The sequence below is a fragment of the Erpetoichthys calabaricus genome, chromosome 4 (genome assembly GCF_900747795.2).
Source record: "Erpetoichthys calabaricus chromosome 4, fErpCal1.3, whole genome shotgun sequence".
In the NCBI taxonomy this organism is placed as follows: Eukaryota; Metazoa; Chordata; class Cladistia; order Polypteriformes; family Polypteridae; genus Erpetoichthys; species Erpetoichthys calabaricus.
In genome coordinates, this window is record NC_041397.2 from 278932546 (window position 1) to 278951049 (window position 18504).

The 18504-nt window shown below is 39.5% G+C and overlaps 1 protein-coding gene across 2 annotated transcripts in view; it reads left to right on the plus strand.

Moving 5' to 3' along the window:
* Nucleotides 1-5026: 5026 nt before the first annotated feature.
* Nucleotides 5027-18504, plus strand: part of gpr143 (G protein-coupled receptor 143) — a 43673-nt gene continuing 30195 nt past the window's right edge. For both annotated transcript variants that reach the window (XM_028800857.2, XM_028800859.2), the window contains exon 1: nt 5027-5839. In XM_028800857.2, the coding sequence (XP_028656690.1) occupies nt 5584-5839 (256 nt within the window). In that variant the 5' untranslated portion in view covers nt 5027-5583. The remainder of the gene's footprint in view (nt 5840-18504) is intronic.

Consider the following 18504-nt stretch of genomic DNA (forward strand, 5'->3'; position numbering starts at 1 on the left):
AGATGAATAATTTTTTATTTTTTATGCACGTATGCAAATCCCCATTTTCAGCCTCCATTCCTCTAGTGTCCTATATATGGATGAAGAGCAAATAAAAGGATGCTAGAGGAGTGCTTGATGCCTTCTATCAAGTAGGATGAAGGAAATGTTATAGTGTGAGGTTGCATTGATGATAGCAAAATGCAAAGAGTGCAAGGAATAATGAACCGGAAAGGTTTCCTCTGCATTTTAAAATATCATGCCATCTCCTGTGAATAGAAACGTTTTAAGAAATAAAAAGAATATTACAACTGTCAATGTATCGATTGTCATTTCAGATCAATTTAATACCACCTTGGTATCAATTCTTTTAAAAACTAAGAAATTTCTCAGCGGTTCCAAACTTTTACATCCTAGTGAATGTGTGCATATTGAATTAATTGTATGCTTTCATTACAAACGTGTCAGATTTGCTTGGGGAAGAAAAGGATGTGTCCTCCTCAATGATTTTGCCTGCCCTGTATTATCTTCTGTGTGTGAAGAAGGTGTCAGATGACGATCCAGGCTATGTAATCAGCTTTAAGGAAAGCTTCACTACTGACCTGTCAAACAGAAAAGACACCCTGAACTTGTCCTGGCTGAATATAGCAACAGCACTGTAACCTTAGTTCAAAGATCTGAAATGCCTCCCAAAATCAGACAGTGAGGAGATTCGGGTGAGTTTAAGGGAAAAACTGCAAAATACAACTCTCCAGACAGCAGATGTCAAACCACCTAAAAGGAAAAGGGCCCCTCTTGGTCTGTGCAACTGACAGAGATGATGACAAAAACAAAACTGCTAACACATCTTTGGATCACAACAAAGCAGAGCCCATTATTCATACGGAGGACTGTCCATTGCAGTGGTGGGTTAAGCATTCAGGTAAGGATTTAGCACATTGCATCCAAAAATACTTGGCATCTCCTGCCTCGACTGTCCCATGTGAGAGGCTTTTCTTACTGTCCGGTCATAGGACGTTTTTAATTTTATTATTAATTCAAGATATATTTAAATTGTAAATTTGTTTTACTTCATTGAAGTCTACTATGTTAAAATGAGGATTTTGCCAGTTATTAACTGCATTTTCATTTTTCTATTTGTAATACATTTCTACACTGAACATGCAGTAAAATATATTATGATATAGATTATACTATATGATAAACTATATATTTTTTTCAATGGCATTACAGCATGATTGTATTTGTGACTGATCACACAGTTAATCACCAATGTCTATGATTAATCACAATTTTTAAAAAATTATCGTTTTCCAGCCCTAAAAAAAAGACTTTCAACTCAGATTGGACTTGAACAGCAATGACTTCCTCTTGGACTTCAACGTTTGCCTAAGGACTTGAGAAAACTCAAGATCTAGTTCAATCTTGTTTGTGGGTTAGTTTACTTAGTGTTACTTCATGATTTTCTTGGTCAAACAATGCTGCTCTAAGGACTCTGCATTGTTCTTCCAGACTGCCCTACTGAATGTTGACCAATTTGGTTTTTTGTAAGTGCAATGCATCATAGGCATGTAAGATAACATTTCCTTGTAATTTTTTGTGCTACTTTATTTTTATTATGTTCAGTGCCACTTTGAAATTTGTTTCGTGCTACATTTGTATTTTCATAACTTTTTTCTTTTGTTTATTTGTGTATGTATATGGAATTGATAGTTTGGAAACTGCAATAAAATGTGTAAGGCATGTGTAAAAACCATGCATGATCTAAGAAATGACATCAAATTCAGTGAAAAATTAATTCTGACTTGTTTGGGAAGTTCATGACTTAAGACTTGCTTGTGCTGTGGTTACTTGAGACTTACCCATCATGACTTGTGATCTGAACAGGAACTTGGGGGTAGAAACTTAAGACTTGCTAGTTACCTGCAAAACAATGCCTTCTTCCCACCTCGGCTGTATATTTTATTTATATATATATATATATATATATATATATATATATATATATATATATATATATATTATAAAAAGAAATCCTGTCCTGGAAAGTAAAAAGCAAGTCTACGATACATGATCTTCTCGTAAGACATTTTAAAGACCCGCAAGACCAAAGACACGCCCTACTTACAATCTGTCAAATAGGACAATAGGCAGCAAAACATTCAGTCTTGTGAAGGATTTGAGCACACACAGATCCAGGGCTCTCAGCACTTATAAAGCGTATAAGGACAGTACGTTATAAATTAAATGTCGACATCTAAGCAAAGAAGAAAGCGGCGCGGAGAAAAGAGACTCAAATGCGTTGGACAGAAAAAAGAGCAAAAATTAATAATTGAGGTGCAAATTCAGAAAATAAGGAAAGTAATTATCAGCCCTGAACAAGTGGAATTGAAAAAAAAGCACATCCATCCGGCTCAGAATTAAAAGACAATGAGTAAAAGAAAGTAGAACTTCATAAAAACGTTTACAAACGTTGACGCTAAACACATGTAGAGCAGGTTAGACTATGAAACCAGTGAAATTAGAAAGGCTCAAAAAAAAAACCGGTGCTATACACATGTGGAGAAAGTTAAAGGATATGAAAGTAGGAAAATTAGAAAATATAAAAAAAGAAAGTAAAGATCGAAGTGGCGCAAACAAACAAACTGCCTCATTTAACTATGCACCAGTCTAACTTTGGTTTTGCACAATAATTACTACACTATTTCACCTTAACACTTAATTCTACTTTATTCACATAATTGTACTTATTTTTTATGTTCTACTATACTGTTATCTTTCAATCTATGACTTTTTGTTAATCTAACTGATATTCTTCTAACTTTGCACAGTTTTTGATAAGCGTATCAGGATGCATTTCACTGCGTGTTGTCCGTATAACTATGCATGTGACAAATAAAGAATTTATTCATTTGTGCATTTATTGGTTACCTTGTTAATGTATATATATTTATCTGTCTGCTTATTTAAAAAGCTACATTTACCCCAGAAGTCAAAAACGTTCTGTCTAGCCCTTGTACAAAAACCTAGACAAAAGCTGGGGTATCACCTTGGTAACCCCATGTACTTTTGGAACTGTGAGAGGAAAAATAGCACAACTTTACAGACAGGAGTCCAATGCAGAACTCTACTTACTTTGTTACTTTGTAAAAAAAAAATTATTAACTGCTGATGATGTAGATCGTTTAGTCTCTGCTGAAATTCCAAACAGAGAAACCTATCCTGACCTCATTAAAAAGATTCAGCATATTGGGACTCACAAGATTACAAATATTGTTTTTACAGAAGTTCTGAAATAAAAATAAAAGTAATGAAATGGCAACAATTCAAAGAAAAAAAATTCTTAAAAGTGTGTATCCGGAAAACGAAACATGGGTGTTGGCGAGCAAAGCGAGCAGGGGGCAAAGCCCCCTAGTATATATATATATATATATATATATATATACACACACGTTTATAATCACATCTGAATCGCAAACTGATTATTTGGATGGTTACCTACCAGGTAATGCATGTGGCTGGTTGGCCAGTTGGCAAACTTCCGCCATGTCCTCTCAGTTGTGAGAAGCACATCATAGATATGTGATACAGTACCTGCCAAATAATACAAAAAGTACACAATATGTGTTTTGCCCTAAGTGGGGCTCATCAGGTGTACGCACCTTTACTTTCCCTTACGGGGATCAAACCTTGGATGACAGAGCAACAGCGGCTGGTTCACTTACTTGACAGGATGAAGATTGGAGTATTACATTCATAAGTCTGAAATTGCAATCTGATTATTTGGACAGTTACCTACCAAGATAACGCTTGTGGTTGGTTGGCCATTCAGCAAACATCCGCTGTGTTCTCTCAGTTGCGAGAAGCAGATCATAGATTTGTGAAATAATACAAAGAGAGCACAACACATTTTTGTCCTAATTGTATACACACACACACACACACATATATGTATAATATATAAACATATTTATTTAAATAATATATAAATAAACAAGGGTGGCACGGTGGCGCAGTGGGTAGCGCTGCTGCCTCACAGTTAGGAGACCCACATTTGCTTCCCAGGTCCTCCCTGCGTAGAGTTTACATGTTCTCCCCGTGCCTGTGTGGGTTTTCTCCGGGTACTCAGGTTTCCTCCCACAGTCCAAAGACATGCAGGTTAAATTGTCCCTATTGTGTGCTTGGTGTGTGTGTGTGCGCCCTGCCCAGGGTTTGTTTCCTGCCTTGCGCCCTGTGTTGGCTGGGATTGGCTCCAACAGACCCCCGTGACCCTGTAGTTAGGATATAGTGGGTTGGATAATGGATGGATGGATAAATTAAATCAAGACAGATAATTGAAACTTATCAATTAACTTGTAATTAAAACTATTTAAGCTGTAGTGTAATTAGCACTGCTGTCACACAGCACAGAGACAAAGTTCAAATGCTGTTCTGAACAGTAGGGGTTTAGTGGATGCACGTTCTCCCGATATCCATGAACATTTCTTTTTTGGTACTTGGATTCTCCTTGATCAGTTCCCATCCCTTATTTAATAGCTCAACTGGAGATCCTAATTTGGCCTAATAAGAATGAATGTATTTTGTGCTCTCACTTTGGACTGGCGCTCCGTTCTATGACTGATTTCTACCCTGCGCCTAATACTGAAGTAGGCATTTAATGTCTGTGACCCGGAGAACTAGATTTAGCAAGCTTAAAAACGGACAACTGGACTAGAATCAACAGTGCAGTTGGTTACTGGTATTTCAGAAAACAACACCTAAACAGCCTTGGTTTCCATACACCCATACAGTGTAAAAAGTAGGCTGAGAAACTGGACGGCTGGCTCATTGAAGCAGCTCAGTTACTGAGATTGTTCCTGAACTACACTTGGTGTTTCCACGACTGGCTTCTACTATCTATGAACTTGAGAACAGGACTAAGCAGGCTTGAACTGGATTAATGGATGGATGTCACACAATAGACTGGCACTAAGTCCAGGTTTGCCTCATTCTCAGTAATGCCAAGAAAGGCTTAGCACTCCCAAAAAACTTGTAATGGAAAAATGTAATGAAAAGCTTGCCTCTGGGCGATTAGCTTTTCTGAAATCAAACGACTTCCCATTGTGTGTTTGTTCCACAACCCTAAGAATGAAAGTTACGATCACAAACGGGATGGTCGGTTAATTAAGCCAAACGTGGTGGGATGGCGATTCACCCCTTAAGATGTTTCTGAAAATTTTTCCTTAAATCATAAGGCAAATGGGGAAGAACGGCCGGTTAATTAAATCGGCGGCTCAGTCTTTGAGGAATACTAGCTGCTCATTAAGCAGACAGTCGGTCCTATTTAGGCTTCTTCACCTGAACTCTTTAATTCCTTTAAGAGGACGCGTTCGAGAGTTCTGATTTGTCTATTTCCTATTGGCCTATGCCGTTCACTTTCGCACTGTTTCTATTTTGTCTGTCACGCAGCGCGGCCCGCACACGAGTCCCCGCGGCGATGCAGGGAAGACTCCGCGGATTAAAACGAAGCACATGATAGGGCGTCCCGTGATTTAGGCTGCTTGTGCCGCCAAGCCAGGACTGCGACTAAATGTTTCTTTTCTCTTCGGGCAGCGTGCTCGCAGGATGGCGTCGCCACGGCTCGAGACCTTCTGCTGCCCCAATAGAGACGACGCGACCGCCTTCGTCGTGGGCTTCCAGCCGCGCTTCTTCAATGCCATCTGCATCGGCAGCGCCGCCGTGAGTCTGCTGCTCACCATCCTGCAAATCGCGCCCAAGCGGCGCAGTTACCGGCGGCTCAGCCAGTACCCGCTGCAGAAGCCCGCCTCCTCCTCCAGGATCCTGTTCATCGTCAGCTTGTGCGACATCCTGGGCTGCTTAGGTGAGTGCCCACCTCGAAGGGTGCGGCCGAGGTGCACTGTTAGCTAACGCTTCTGTCCGCACCCGGGACACTTCAGCGACTCGTGGGGTCTTTTCTCTGTCGTGTTCTCCGAATTACTTTTACGGAATATGTCAATACGTTTTATTGCTCCAAAAATTGTATGTAGTAAAGTGATAGTTAGTAGCGATGCCGCCTCACGGCTGTTAGTTTCGTCACCTGCACCTGTTCGTCTGGAGTTTGCAGGTTTTCTTTGTCCTGTGCATTGGGGTCCCAGCAGCTTGTGCGGTTTTCCTACCGCCCTGTGACGGACTGACCGGTGCCCAGCACCCTGCGCTGCTTGTTGTATTGTCCTGAAGGAGGGATCGCTTCCCGGGTCCGCCCTGTGTGGAGAGCGCTGTGAGTAGTGAGAAAAGCGCTATATAAACGTAAAGTATTATTTATTAATAATAATAATACACTCCGTCAATGTTTCCGCGCCAGTCCCAGCGGCACTAGGTCGTAGCCACTGACTGCCACATTCTCATGATGATGATGATAATTAATACATTTATTAAGAACTTAATGTGTTGCAAAGTAGTCAAGTGCAGAGCACTGAACATAACTTTACCACACCGACTGAAGTCGGGGTCCTTGAACGTTAAGCTGTGGACCCAAAATAAAAACCCATCGAAACCACACTTCGGACCCAAGAAGATCATTAATGACAGCAGAGCCCTAACAGACAAGTGGCAATGGCAATTAAACTGTAAACCTGTTTCTTATACGAATATTATTAAAGCAAACATTAGTAAAATATTTATCGTGTAAAGAAGGAAATCGTTTCCTAAGCTATGTCACTGTCTGTGTAAATGCTTAGTTTAGACTTTAGCGGGGCTGAGAGGAATCAAATTTTGGTATATATATATATATATATATATATATATATATATATATATATATATATATATAAGTGCGGTACATTTTTCCAAAAGAGTTTGCAAAGAGTTCAACATCTGTAAGTTTTCATTTAACAATTCAATAAACAGAGTTGAAGAAATAGCTTATACTAAAAGAATGCACTATTTATTTTGCACAGTGACCTGATCAATAATTTTAGTGAACAGACCATTTTGAATTATCAGTCAGTAGCATTAAACAGGGGGGTGAATGTCTACAGCTTGTCTGAACCTTTTTGGATATTTTTTTTTTGGTATTCTTACAGCTGTCAATGGTCTCAAAAGCATATCCTTTGCACTACAAAATAGACTGAATTGTACAGTATCTGTCTACTTTAAGACTGCATTACAAGAAAAAATTCTTCCTGCCGCAAGCACTTAAAAGTAATGCAAAACCTTCTTTGCAACGTTGCTGCAGATTTAAACTCTGTATGCATTAACAGGTATTGGGGGGGTTGTAGGGAAAGGAAGCTAAGTCTAGAGCTGCCAGGTAAGGGGAAAAGAGGAAGGCCTAATAGAAGGTTTATAGGAGTGTTGAAAGAGGACATGCATGTGATGGGTGTAACAGAACAAGATGCAGACGACTGGGAGATAGGGGTTGCCACAACGGATCATCTTTTTTCCATAATGGGAGCAGCTGAAAGAAGACGTAATGTAGAACTCTCAAGTTGTCCATGGCCACTGAGAATGATTTTACTATTCAACATGCATGTATGTACCCCAACTCTGTTCACTCACTCTTCATAACGCTGTGAAAATCATCATTGTTGTGTCACATTTGTAATTTTTATTTTGACATTTGTGGCCCCTTCATGTGTGTCATTTCCTCCTCTTGCACCTTTGCTTCTCATTTTTAGTTTCACTGAGTGTGAGAGTATAGGTCATGGTGTGAGGAATTTTTATTTTCATGCCACAGAAACACAATCTCCCTGTCAAGTGTGCCATTTCCCATATTATTACAATAAATGATACACTAAATAGAGGGAAGTGCATCACTCTGCACAGAATTCACACTTTGATGGACTTGGCTAATTTAGCTGCATAGTCATGTGGTGACCCATAGTTTAAGGTACACTCAACTTATGGATCTGTCTTTTTTTACTCAAGTGCTTGTGAAAGGGTATCATTTTATGTGCACCCCACACATTTAAGAATTCTAGCCACAGTGACAAGCCCTATTCTAGCAGGGCCACTGTTGCCAACTGTAAAGTCCTTTAGTGGGGTTTGAACAGTGCCTGATCCATTTGTTTTTGAATAAAAAGGAAATGGCTTAAGAAGTTGATCGAAAGGAGTGCTTCTTTTTGCTTGAATGATTGCTAATGCTGCTGACTTTCTCGCAGAGGAGAAAGAGAGTGCTTGTGTGACCCCTCCAATTCAACATCCCTCTCCATGGTCACAAGTCATCCCTGAGTCACTCTATGCAAATACAAAATCCTTCAATGGGATTTGAGGAGCAGTTAATTCCATGTCTTAAGTGGAGGGAAAGCAATTGGCTTAACTACCCAAGGAAAGGGTCTTTGTTTTTGTGGTTGCTAATTCTGTTGCCATTCTCTCAAAAAGGATTGTACACCGTGCCCACTGCAACAAGCTTTGCCTCAACTATAGCCTGCTGTAAAGTTTTGTGGGAGAATCTGATGGAAACAAAGTAGCTTAGAGTTGAGTGTTCCATTACATCAAGTGGTTGTGTATGCGGTTGACTTTGACGTGATGGAGAGAGCCCACCCTTAGCCAAGCTCTAAGATGGTTGTTCCCTAGAGTAAGTGCTAGTAGACACTGGACATCACAAGTTAAGTAGAGCCATGACCAGAATGCTGTAATCATATTAATGCCAACTAATCTAAAAACTTCGTGCCTATGTAACATGCATGTGGTATACAGTAGACACATCTAATTTAAAAGTACTCCGTCGTGTGCTGATTGTTTGTCATGGCTCCGATGAATCACCTTGAACATGGGAAAGATGCTATATAAATGAAATTTATTATTATGGCTCTGATAAACTATGCATTAAATGTACTTCTAATTCACATGTGCACAAAGATGAAGCAAGTGTAGTAATTACACAATTAAAACAATTTATTAATCTTGTCTGATATTTTGACACAATTGAAAAATATGTGAATCATCTTCTAAAGCTTTTAATAGAGCTATGCATTTAATGCAAATGATGCACTGAACCCAAACAAATGTACAATTTTAATGAGCTGTTTAAAAATAAGTCAGATGGAAGCCAATTGTACTGTAACGCAACCACCCACCCCAACAATCATTTATATAACTCTAAAATGAATAGATTAAGTGCTGACACCACATTCATCTCTGTGGTATAAAGGAGCCCTAACTTGACAGGATGCCAGTCTGTTGGAGAATTGCAGGTCAGAATATTCTTGTAATGGTATTGTCCTTTGTAACTTACAAGTCGCATGTGCATAGTACATTAGTTTCCGTATTTTGAAAACCAGAGCGGGGGGGGGGGGCAAGTTCCTTATTGGCTTACAAACGGAGTCCGTAGTGAGGGACAAACCGAGACCCTTAGTTCACAGTACTACTCTTTAGCTACTTTCTACAACCTTCCAAGTTTCAAACGTGTTAAATTCCACCCATATACTTCACAAAATGCATTATCTTTAAAATGTGGGTTTCAGGAGGAAGAAATGACAATTATATTACTCTAAAACATAAATGCTTCTAAAGGCATTATTTTTCCTTGTATTTACCTGCGGGTGCTTCTGTTCCAGCGTTTTGTTTTGACAGGTTTAGTTTCTTTAAGTGACAGTGGTACACCACTTTTGTATAATACAGCCTTAACCTGTAGTATAGTGGCTAAGAGACTGAATTGTTAACCCTTATTAAATCACTTTACATGCTAGTTCTGACAATCGGTTTGTACATGTAAATATCACTTAAAGCTTACTGGTGATGGTTTGTTATTTAGATAGAACAGGAACTGGGGTACTTACTGTATCTGGACAAAGGCCAAAATGATAGGATCAACGGCAGGAAAATTATAATTATTATAAGACCAATTTTAATAAAAGGGCTAGCTACATTCAGTACGAACATTCATTTTCTAAACCTGCTGAATCCTGAGCAGGGTTTCGGGGAAACTAAATATACTCGTAGCACATTTTATTATTTCACAGCTAGAATTTAACAGTAAGCAAAAGATTCTTATAGGAAAGTCCATTGGGTTTTTAAAAACGATCATCGTATGTTTCATATACTCCATTATATAAAGGTTGAATTTGGCTACTCATGAAAGCAGATGTGAAGAAGCTTTAGAAATGTGGATGAACAGAGCGTTGATAAAGATACCTTCAATAGCATAATGAATCCCTGATCCATATTTACTAACTGAAGGTTGTAAACCGGATATGGACGCAGGGTGCTGGGCGCATCGAGGCGCACGCGCACTGCAACGAGCCCGCCACAGACAAAACAAAAAAGGTTGTAAACCGGACATGGACGCAGGGCGCTGTGCACAGGGTGCATCGAGGCGGACGCGCTCTGCAGCACTGCAACGAGCCCGCCACAGAGAACAAAAACAAGAGGTTTCAGCGCATATGTGAATCGTATTACAGTATGGAATCCCCAGACGACCAAATTACACGGCGTAAACCGGATATGGACAAAGGGCGCAGGGCTGAACTTGTTGTGCTCCACTCTGCCAGCAGTCGGTGTCAGCAAAGGCAACGGAATCACGTCTCCATAAAACGAGACCGCTTTACTACAGATATGTGTATGTAATTAAATGACATGTCCCCAGACGCACCCACCCTCCATGATATGTCATCCATCCAGATATCGGACGGAACAGAAACTGATTGCCATTCTTGGATTTCTGATTCGCTAGCGAATCGCGGGGTTACTAGTCTAAATCTGGTGAATGCAAAGTATGCAGTATCCATAAAAAAAGAAGACTGCATTTTCATGAAAGAATTTTGGATGTTAGCATTATTGACGTTTGAGATTTAGACACCAGAGGAAGATGCATAAATCAATTTTATTTCCTGAAATGTTTCTAAATTTGCATCCTTTAGTGCAGTGGTCCCCAACCTTTTTGACAGCAAGGACCACTTTATTAGATGCAAATTCTTCCACGGACCGGTCAGTGGGGGTGGGGCGGGGGGGCAGTTTTATACACAATTTACATAACATTTCTATTATTATTAAGCAGTTCGCATACGTTTGCAACCCGAGATTTTTCTTCTTTTTTTGCATATAACAAAGACACATGCTTTGCATTTGTCATTCCAACAGACTGTACATCACAAACATTAACACTGTTACCGTTTTTTTCGTGTCTGCCATTTCTATAGGAGGGTGACAATGAGTTAAATTGCAATGGATGTTTTTCAGATGTTGACAAGCAATAAGCAAAAGGTATCACTGAAAACCACAGACAACAAAAACAGCAAAAAAAAAACACAGTACGAGGAAAGTTCAAAGAGAGAATTTTTTTTTTTTTTTACAATGTTTCTGTTTGGGGATCGTTGTAGCCTAAATGTGTACAGCTGAGCTGTGGATGATTCATTCAAGCATTTCAAGGTCACCTTGTTGTAATGAAAGCATCTGCTGAATGTACTTCGTAGTAACGAGATTTCTATAGACTCGTGTCATATGGGGAAACTGTTGGGACCGTAAAAATACTTTGTTGTAATACTCTCTCACCTCGGTCTCTCTCCTCTCTCTGGGCCGCTACAAAGCCCCGCCCACCAAGCATTCTGAAAAGTCTGAGTGAGTCTCCGTTGCCGACAGTTCTCTCGCGGCCCGGCTGTCAGACGGCTGCTGCCCAGTGGTTGGGGACCCCTGCTTTAGTGAATGTACTGGGTATTTGCATGATTTTATTTGTTCATTCCACTGCCTAAACTGAGTCAATACATTCACAGGACACTCACACTGCCAAGGATGAGCAGCAATTCAAATGAAAAAGCTGGATGAGTTTGGCATGTGACTTAACTCCTAGTGGCCTTTCAAAGGTTTCTGCAGCTCTTGGTGGTAGTGTTGTATTAAAAAAAATAAATAAAAAAACGTGGGAAGAGCTTGATTAAAGTGATCTCATCATGGCTTGAAATTTAAGTTCTGGATTACAAGTATCCTATAGAATTTAATTTCAACACAGTCTCCTCTAATGTGTGCATTTCCCAGACATATTTACAACCTCACTTTAAAGGCAGTCAGATCTCAAACCATTTCATATTATTGGCTGACCTCGCACTTTCAGTTAATGTGGGCTTGTACTGTAATAAAAACAGTAACCATGCTACTGATTGGATCTGGGTTTTCCCACAAAGAAAAATCCAGTCAGTTGTCGAATGTTTCACTACTAACTGATACATAGTACAGCTATGAGAGTGAAAGATGGAGCTTTGATTGAAGCAAAGTGCAAATTCTGAAGGCCCCCAGATGTCTCAGGAAAGAAACGTGGCACTGATAGCTTTAATTAAAATGAGGTTGGAGAGAAGGGTAACATGGGCGAGGAAGGCTTGTGAAGACATTCCAGACAAGATGGCTTAAGTTATACCTGTGGCTTGAGCTATGGACAAATGAGTTGTTCCAGCAACATGAAATTTACCAGTTGGTATCATCCTCTTGATTCATAAAAGCAATGATGTTCTTTGAAAAAGCTAAATACTGAGCAGCCATGTTTTGGAAGTTATCTGAATGACAAGGGTTCTTGGAAATGCCTCTAGCAATTGTTAGCATTCTAGTAGAGGAGCTCGATGCAGTTGTTATGGCCAGTCCTGTTTTTTCCCCCCTCTCTCTAAGAACTTGGAGATTATAAATTGAAAAGCTGAAACAATTTTTCAAGATGTGGAAGCAGTTACTGATTGAAAAAAGTTAGACTGGTGAAAACTTGCAGTGGCATGTATGGATGGAGGTGCTGTTATGACAGGATGCCATCAAGGAGTTTTGCAAAAGCTAAGAGGAGTTCAATTTCTTATGAAGTTTCCCTGTACCTTAGTGATGCAGCACAATGTGTGTAGCGGGTGAAAAAGTTTCAGCAAGACCGGGGGCTTTTTTTACTTCCCAGAGTTCATAACACTAAAGTAAATCGTGGTGTCCTGTGACATTGTAATCTTGTATAATATGCTGCTTCCTCAGTTTCTGATGATAATAGTTTACCTTCCATAAGAAAGCAGAAAAAATACTTTTTTTTAGTTAATTCTATAAGGTCACTGTTTTGTATACAAGGAATGGCACAGAGATTTGATTTTTTTTTCCAGAATTTGGGACTACTGTGTGCTTGGGGTCTTTGTTCATCTAGCTGTCTAAATTTGGTGGGACATATGTGATGATATTTATTTGATATACAAATGTGTGGGAAATAGTACTGATAGTATCCTTAATTGTGGTCTAAATACTTTTTAAAGAGTTTTTAAAATTAAAAAATATGATGGATAATCTGGACAGTAAAGACCAAATTTAAACCCAACACTATTCATTAGTAAAAGTTTGTATTTTATGCCGTATACATAAATGTGAACCCCATTATTGCATAATGGTTAACTGGGCTGCCACACAGTTTTAGAAATGCTAATAACTTGCTAATCACGTACATCTGGTGCAGACTTTAATTGATTTAGGAGGATGATTATGCTAGAGATGTACTAATGACTTCCTTCCCAGGATGTAGTATTTCTGGTTATTTTCACTTTATTGAATGATTGGACACTGTAATTCTCCAGGATTTTATGTTCAATTGACTTAATCATCAAGTATTGAATGCTCTTGAATAAGGGCCAGATTTTCTTTCTGGTGCTGCACTTTCCAGGGGATGTACTTGCTCTCATTCATTCACCAGTATGTGAACATTTATTTAGATGTATTTAATTCTGGTCAAGAGACAATCCCTTTATTGATTTTTTGGCACTTATTTTAATAATTGTAGAAAAGAGGGTCATGTTTCGGTATTCACAGAATCCTTTAAATCAGTGGTCTCCAACCACTAGGCCATGAACCGGTACTGGGCAGCACAGAAACCATGAATGTAATTTCCATTTTATTGACTATCTGCAGGGTGTTTCATTGGGTGGGGGGGGAAGACCAGAACATCTTCCCATGATTTCTGTCAGTGCTTCTCTCCCTCACTTGTCGCTGTCACAGTTTTGATTGTCCAATAAATTAAGCCCACATCTATTGTAGGTAAAGAAACATGTAACTAGGAAAACTAATCCAAAGTACCTCTTATTTCTTCTTTCCTTCTTTCTCCACTTCTGGTCCCCTCCATCCCTTTTTTCTGCTTAACCCAGACACTACATTTAACTATAGCTAAAATGAGTAAAAACACATCTCTGGAGAGCTTCTTTGGAAAAGGGGAAAGACTCGGTGATACGAGAGAAGACTACTGCCAAAAACAGAAACTGACCTGTAAAGGAAAATACCAAGAGGAGTCCTTAAATTATGGGTTTATCACAACTGGTGATTTACATGATTCAAGCCTGCTCTGCATAATATAAAATGAGGCCATGAAGCCTTCAATGCTACTTCACCATGTACAGACCAAACACCCTGCATTAAAAGACAAGACTTCGAAGTTTTTTGAAAGAAAGGAAAAGTGAAAAAGGACAAAAGCAATTATTGAAGACCACCATGTCAACAAATCTGTCCGCAATGAGAACCTCATACTTGGTGGCTAACCATATTGCTAAGAAGACTTTTACTGTTGATGAAGAGTGGATGCTGCTAACGACGTTTGTTGTGAACATTTAGCAGTGGCTGCAGTTAAAGGTAGCACAGTTCCTCTTTCAGCTAGCACAATCACTAGATGAATTGAAGAAAAATAGCAGAGGACATCAAGGCACAATTGTTAGAGGAATAATGAGTCACTGTGGTACGCAATCCAGGTTGATTGAGTCTGCCGATGTTGCCAACAAGGTAATAATGCTTGTTTATGTACAATATGTCTTTCAGGAGAATGTGTATAAGATATGTGCATTATTGTTGCCAGCTTACACCATAGCTGCAGTACTTTTCAAGTCTTTGAATGATTACAAATCGGGAAAACTGAATTGGTCCTTTTGTGTCGGTGTGTGCATGGACAGAGCTGCTGCCATGTCTGGATGGGTTTCTGGTTTCACTACTCTGGGTCAAGGAGGTCACGCCTGAATGTGAGTCTACTCACTGTGTCATTCACAGAGAAATGCTGGCTAGCTGAAAAATGGCACCTGAACTTAACAGTGTTTTGAATGATGTCACTAAAGTTACTAACTGCATCAAAGTACAGTTAGGTCCATAAATATTTGGACAGAGACAACGTTTTTCTAATTTTGGTTCTGTACATTACCACAATGAATTTTAAATGAAACAACTCGGATGCAGTTGAAGTGCAGACTTTCAGCTTTAATTCAGTGGGGTGAACAAAACGATTGCATAAAAATGTGAGGCAACTAAAGCATTTTTTTAACACAATCCTTTCATTTCAGGGGCTCAAAAGTAATTGGACAAATTAAATAACTGGCAATAAAATGTTCATTTCTAATACTTGGTTGAAAATCCTTTGCTGGCAATGACAGCCTGAAGTCTTGAACTCATGGACATCACCAGATGCTGGGTTTCCTCCTTTTTAATGCTCTTACCAGGCCTTTACTGCAGCGGCTTTCAGTTGCTGTGTGTTTGTGGGCCTTTCTGTCTGAAGTTTAGTCTTCAACAAGTGAAATGCATGGTCAATTGGGATAAGATCAGGTGACTGACTTGGCCATTCAAGAATGTTCCACTTCTTTGCTTTAATAAACTCCTGGGTTGCTTTGGCTGTATGTTTTGGGTCATTGTCCATCTGTATCATGAAACGCCGCCCAATCAATTTGACTGCATTTAGCTGGATTTGAGCAGACAGTATGTCTCTGAACACCTCAGAATTCATTTGGTTGCTTCTGTCCTGTGTCACATCATCAATAAACACTAGTGTCCCAGTGCCACTGGCAGCTACACACGCCCAAGCCATCATACTGCCTCCATCGTGTTTTACAGATGATGTGGTATGCTTTGGATAATGAGCTGTTCCACGCCTTCTCCATACTTTTTTCTTGCCATCATTCTGGTAGAGGTTGATCTTGGTTTCATCTGTCCAAAGAATGTTTTTCCAGAACTGTGCTGGCTTTTTTTAGATGTTCTTTCACAAAGTCCAATCTAGCCTTTCTATTCTTGAGGCTTATGAGTGGCTTGCACCTTGCAGTGCACCCTCTGTATTTACTTTCATGCAGTCTTCTCTTTATGGTAGACTTGGATATCGATACGCCTACCCCCTGGAGAGTGTTGTTCACTTGGTTGGCTGTTGTGAAGGGGTTTCTCTTCACCATAGAAATGATTCTGCGATCATCCACTACTGTTGTCTTCCGTGGACGGCCAGGTCTTTTTGCGTTGCTGAGTTCACCAGTGCTTGCTTTCTTTCCCAGGATGTACCAAACTGTAGATTTTGCCACTCGTAATATTGTAGCAGTTTCTCAGATGGGTTTTTTCTGTTTTCACAGCTTAAGGATGGCTTCTTTCACCTGCATGGAGAGCTCCTTTGACCGCATGTTGTCTGTTCACAGCAAAATCTTCCACATGCAGGCACCACACCTCAAATCAACTCCAGGCCTTTTATCTGCTTAATTGATAAGGACATAACGACGGACTTGCCCACACCTGCCCATGAAATAACCTTTGAGTCAATTGTCCAATTACTTTTGAGCCCCTGAAATGAAGGGATTGTGTTAAAAAAATGCTTTAGTTGCCTCACATTTTTATGCAATCGTTTTGTTCACCCCACTGAATTAAAGCTGAAAGTCTGCACTTCAACTGCATCTGAGTTGTTTCATTTAAATTCATTGTGGTAATGTACAGAACCAAAATTAGAAAAAAGTTGTCTCTGTCCAAATAATTATGGACCAAACTGTACATGCCCTTAACTTGCATCTGTTCATGCAGCTTTGTTAGGAGGTGGATGCAGAGCACATACATCGTGTTATATACAGATAAATAGCATTCTAAAGGTAGATCGATGGTTATAGTGCTACAGTTACGGCACTCCAGAGATTTCTTTAAAAAAAAAAAAAACCATCACCACTGGCAGCACATTTCAGTAATGTGGAATGGATTGCAAAACTTACTTGTTCACCTGCTCGGTGAACTCCATCTGTCACTTCAGAGGAGAATGAAAACTGGCTTCAAGTTGGCAGATAAAGTGGCTGCGTTCAAAGCCAAATTGGAACTGTGGGGATGGTGAGTGAATGTAGGGATATTTGACATGTCTCAAACATTGTCAGGCATTTTAGAAGGGGCTTAGCCTGGGCCTTCATTCTCCCAAGTGGTATATGATAACGTATCTTTGCTTTTAAGAGTTCGAGTCTTGCTTCCCAACCACAAAAGACCCAAAAACTGGACCCATTTGTGAAGATGCCACATGAATCAAACTTGTCAGTGCTGGAAGGAGATCAACTACTTGAGACTGCAAATGACATTGGCCTTTAAAGCATGTCTGAGACAACCTCAACTCTGGTGACATTCTCGATTTTAAAATCAAGGCAGAATATCCTGAGATGGCTACAAAAGTACTGAAAATCTTGCTTATATTTCCAATACCATATCTTTCTGAAGTGGGATTTTCTGCAGTGACAGCAACCAAAATGAAATTATGGAGAAGACTGGATGTAAGGAACACACTTTGGGTGTCATTGTCTTCCATCACCCCTAGACGGAGCCATCTTGTTGCAGGGAAACAAGCTCAGAGCTCCTACTGATTCTGCATTATGGCGAGTTCTATGTATTCTGCACGTGTGATGGCCAGACCGTGGAAAATTTGTCTTACATGAAAGCAGTCCGTGGTGCAAAAAAGGTTGGAGACTGTTCATATAAATTATGCAAGAAATATTTAGTTTGTTAAAAATATTGGTGTGTTTGAACATATCTTTTCATAAACTAATAGTGATGCCACTGAAAATTGGAAGTAAAATGGGTATTGTTTTAGTAGTGGTGTTTGTAAACATTTTTATTACAGTAAAAGAATTCTTATTGAAGACATATGACAGAATATCTTTTGACAGTTTGTAATGTTTTCTTTCAGTGGTTGGTGTGTTTTTTTGATTAAGGAAATGATCTCCACATCCCCCTTGGGGGTTTCAGCCTTCTCAAAGTTTTTATCTGCTCATTAGTGACTGAAATGATGGGGTGTGTGTGTTTCTTTTGGAGTTTTTTTTGTAATGATCTGGTATGTTATCTAAACATGGTTTCTGCCTTATTCCTGTTGGTGCTACTATAGGCTCTTATTTCCCACAACCTTTGTAATGGGGGAATAAGAGGATGTGGGGGGAAAAATGGATGTTTACCAGAACCAGTATAAATTTTTCATTAAACACAATGTGATTTAGGTGCATTATTATTTTTTTTAATTGTATTGTACCATTACAATAAATTTTTATAGTGCTTTTCTTTGAAAGGCAGTCGGCTAGTGAATCATTCAGTCAAAATCAAGCTGGCAGATGGGGCTGTAATCCTCCCCTTTTTGAAAAAAATCGGGAGTACCTGCAGTTTGCTGCTTTTGTGACGAATTTCACTCTAAATCGCTCAGGTTATGTTTAAGTCTCATTCTCCATATTTATCTTGCATCTCCTTGTCTTCCTGCTTCCTCATCTGTCTCTTGGCAAAGGTCATATTTCATTTATGTTTTCTCCACTGTCTGGAAGTTGCCCTGTTCCACCTCCCCAGACCATATCCCTGGACTCAAAGTCTCTCTGGATAGTTATCTTCTTG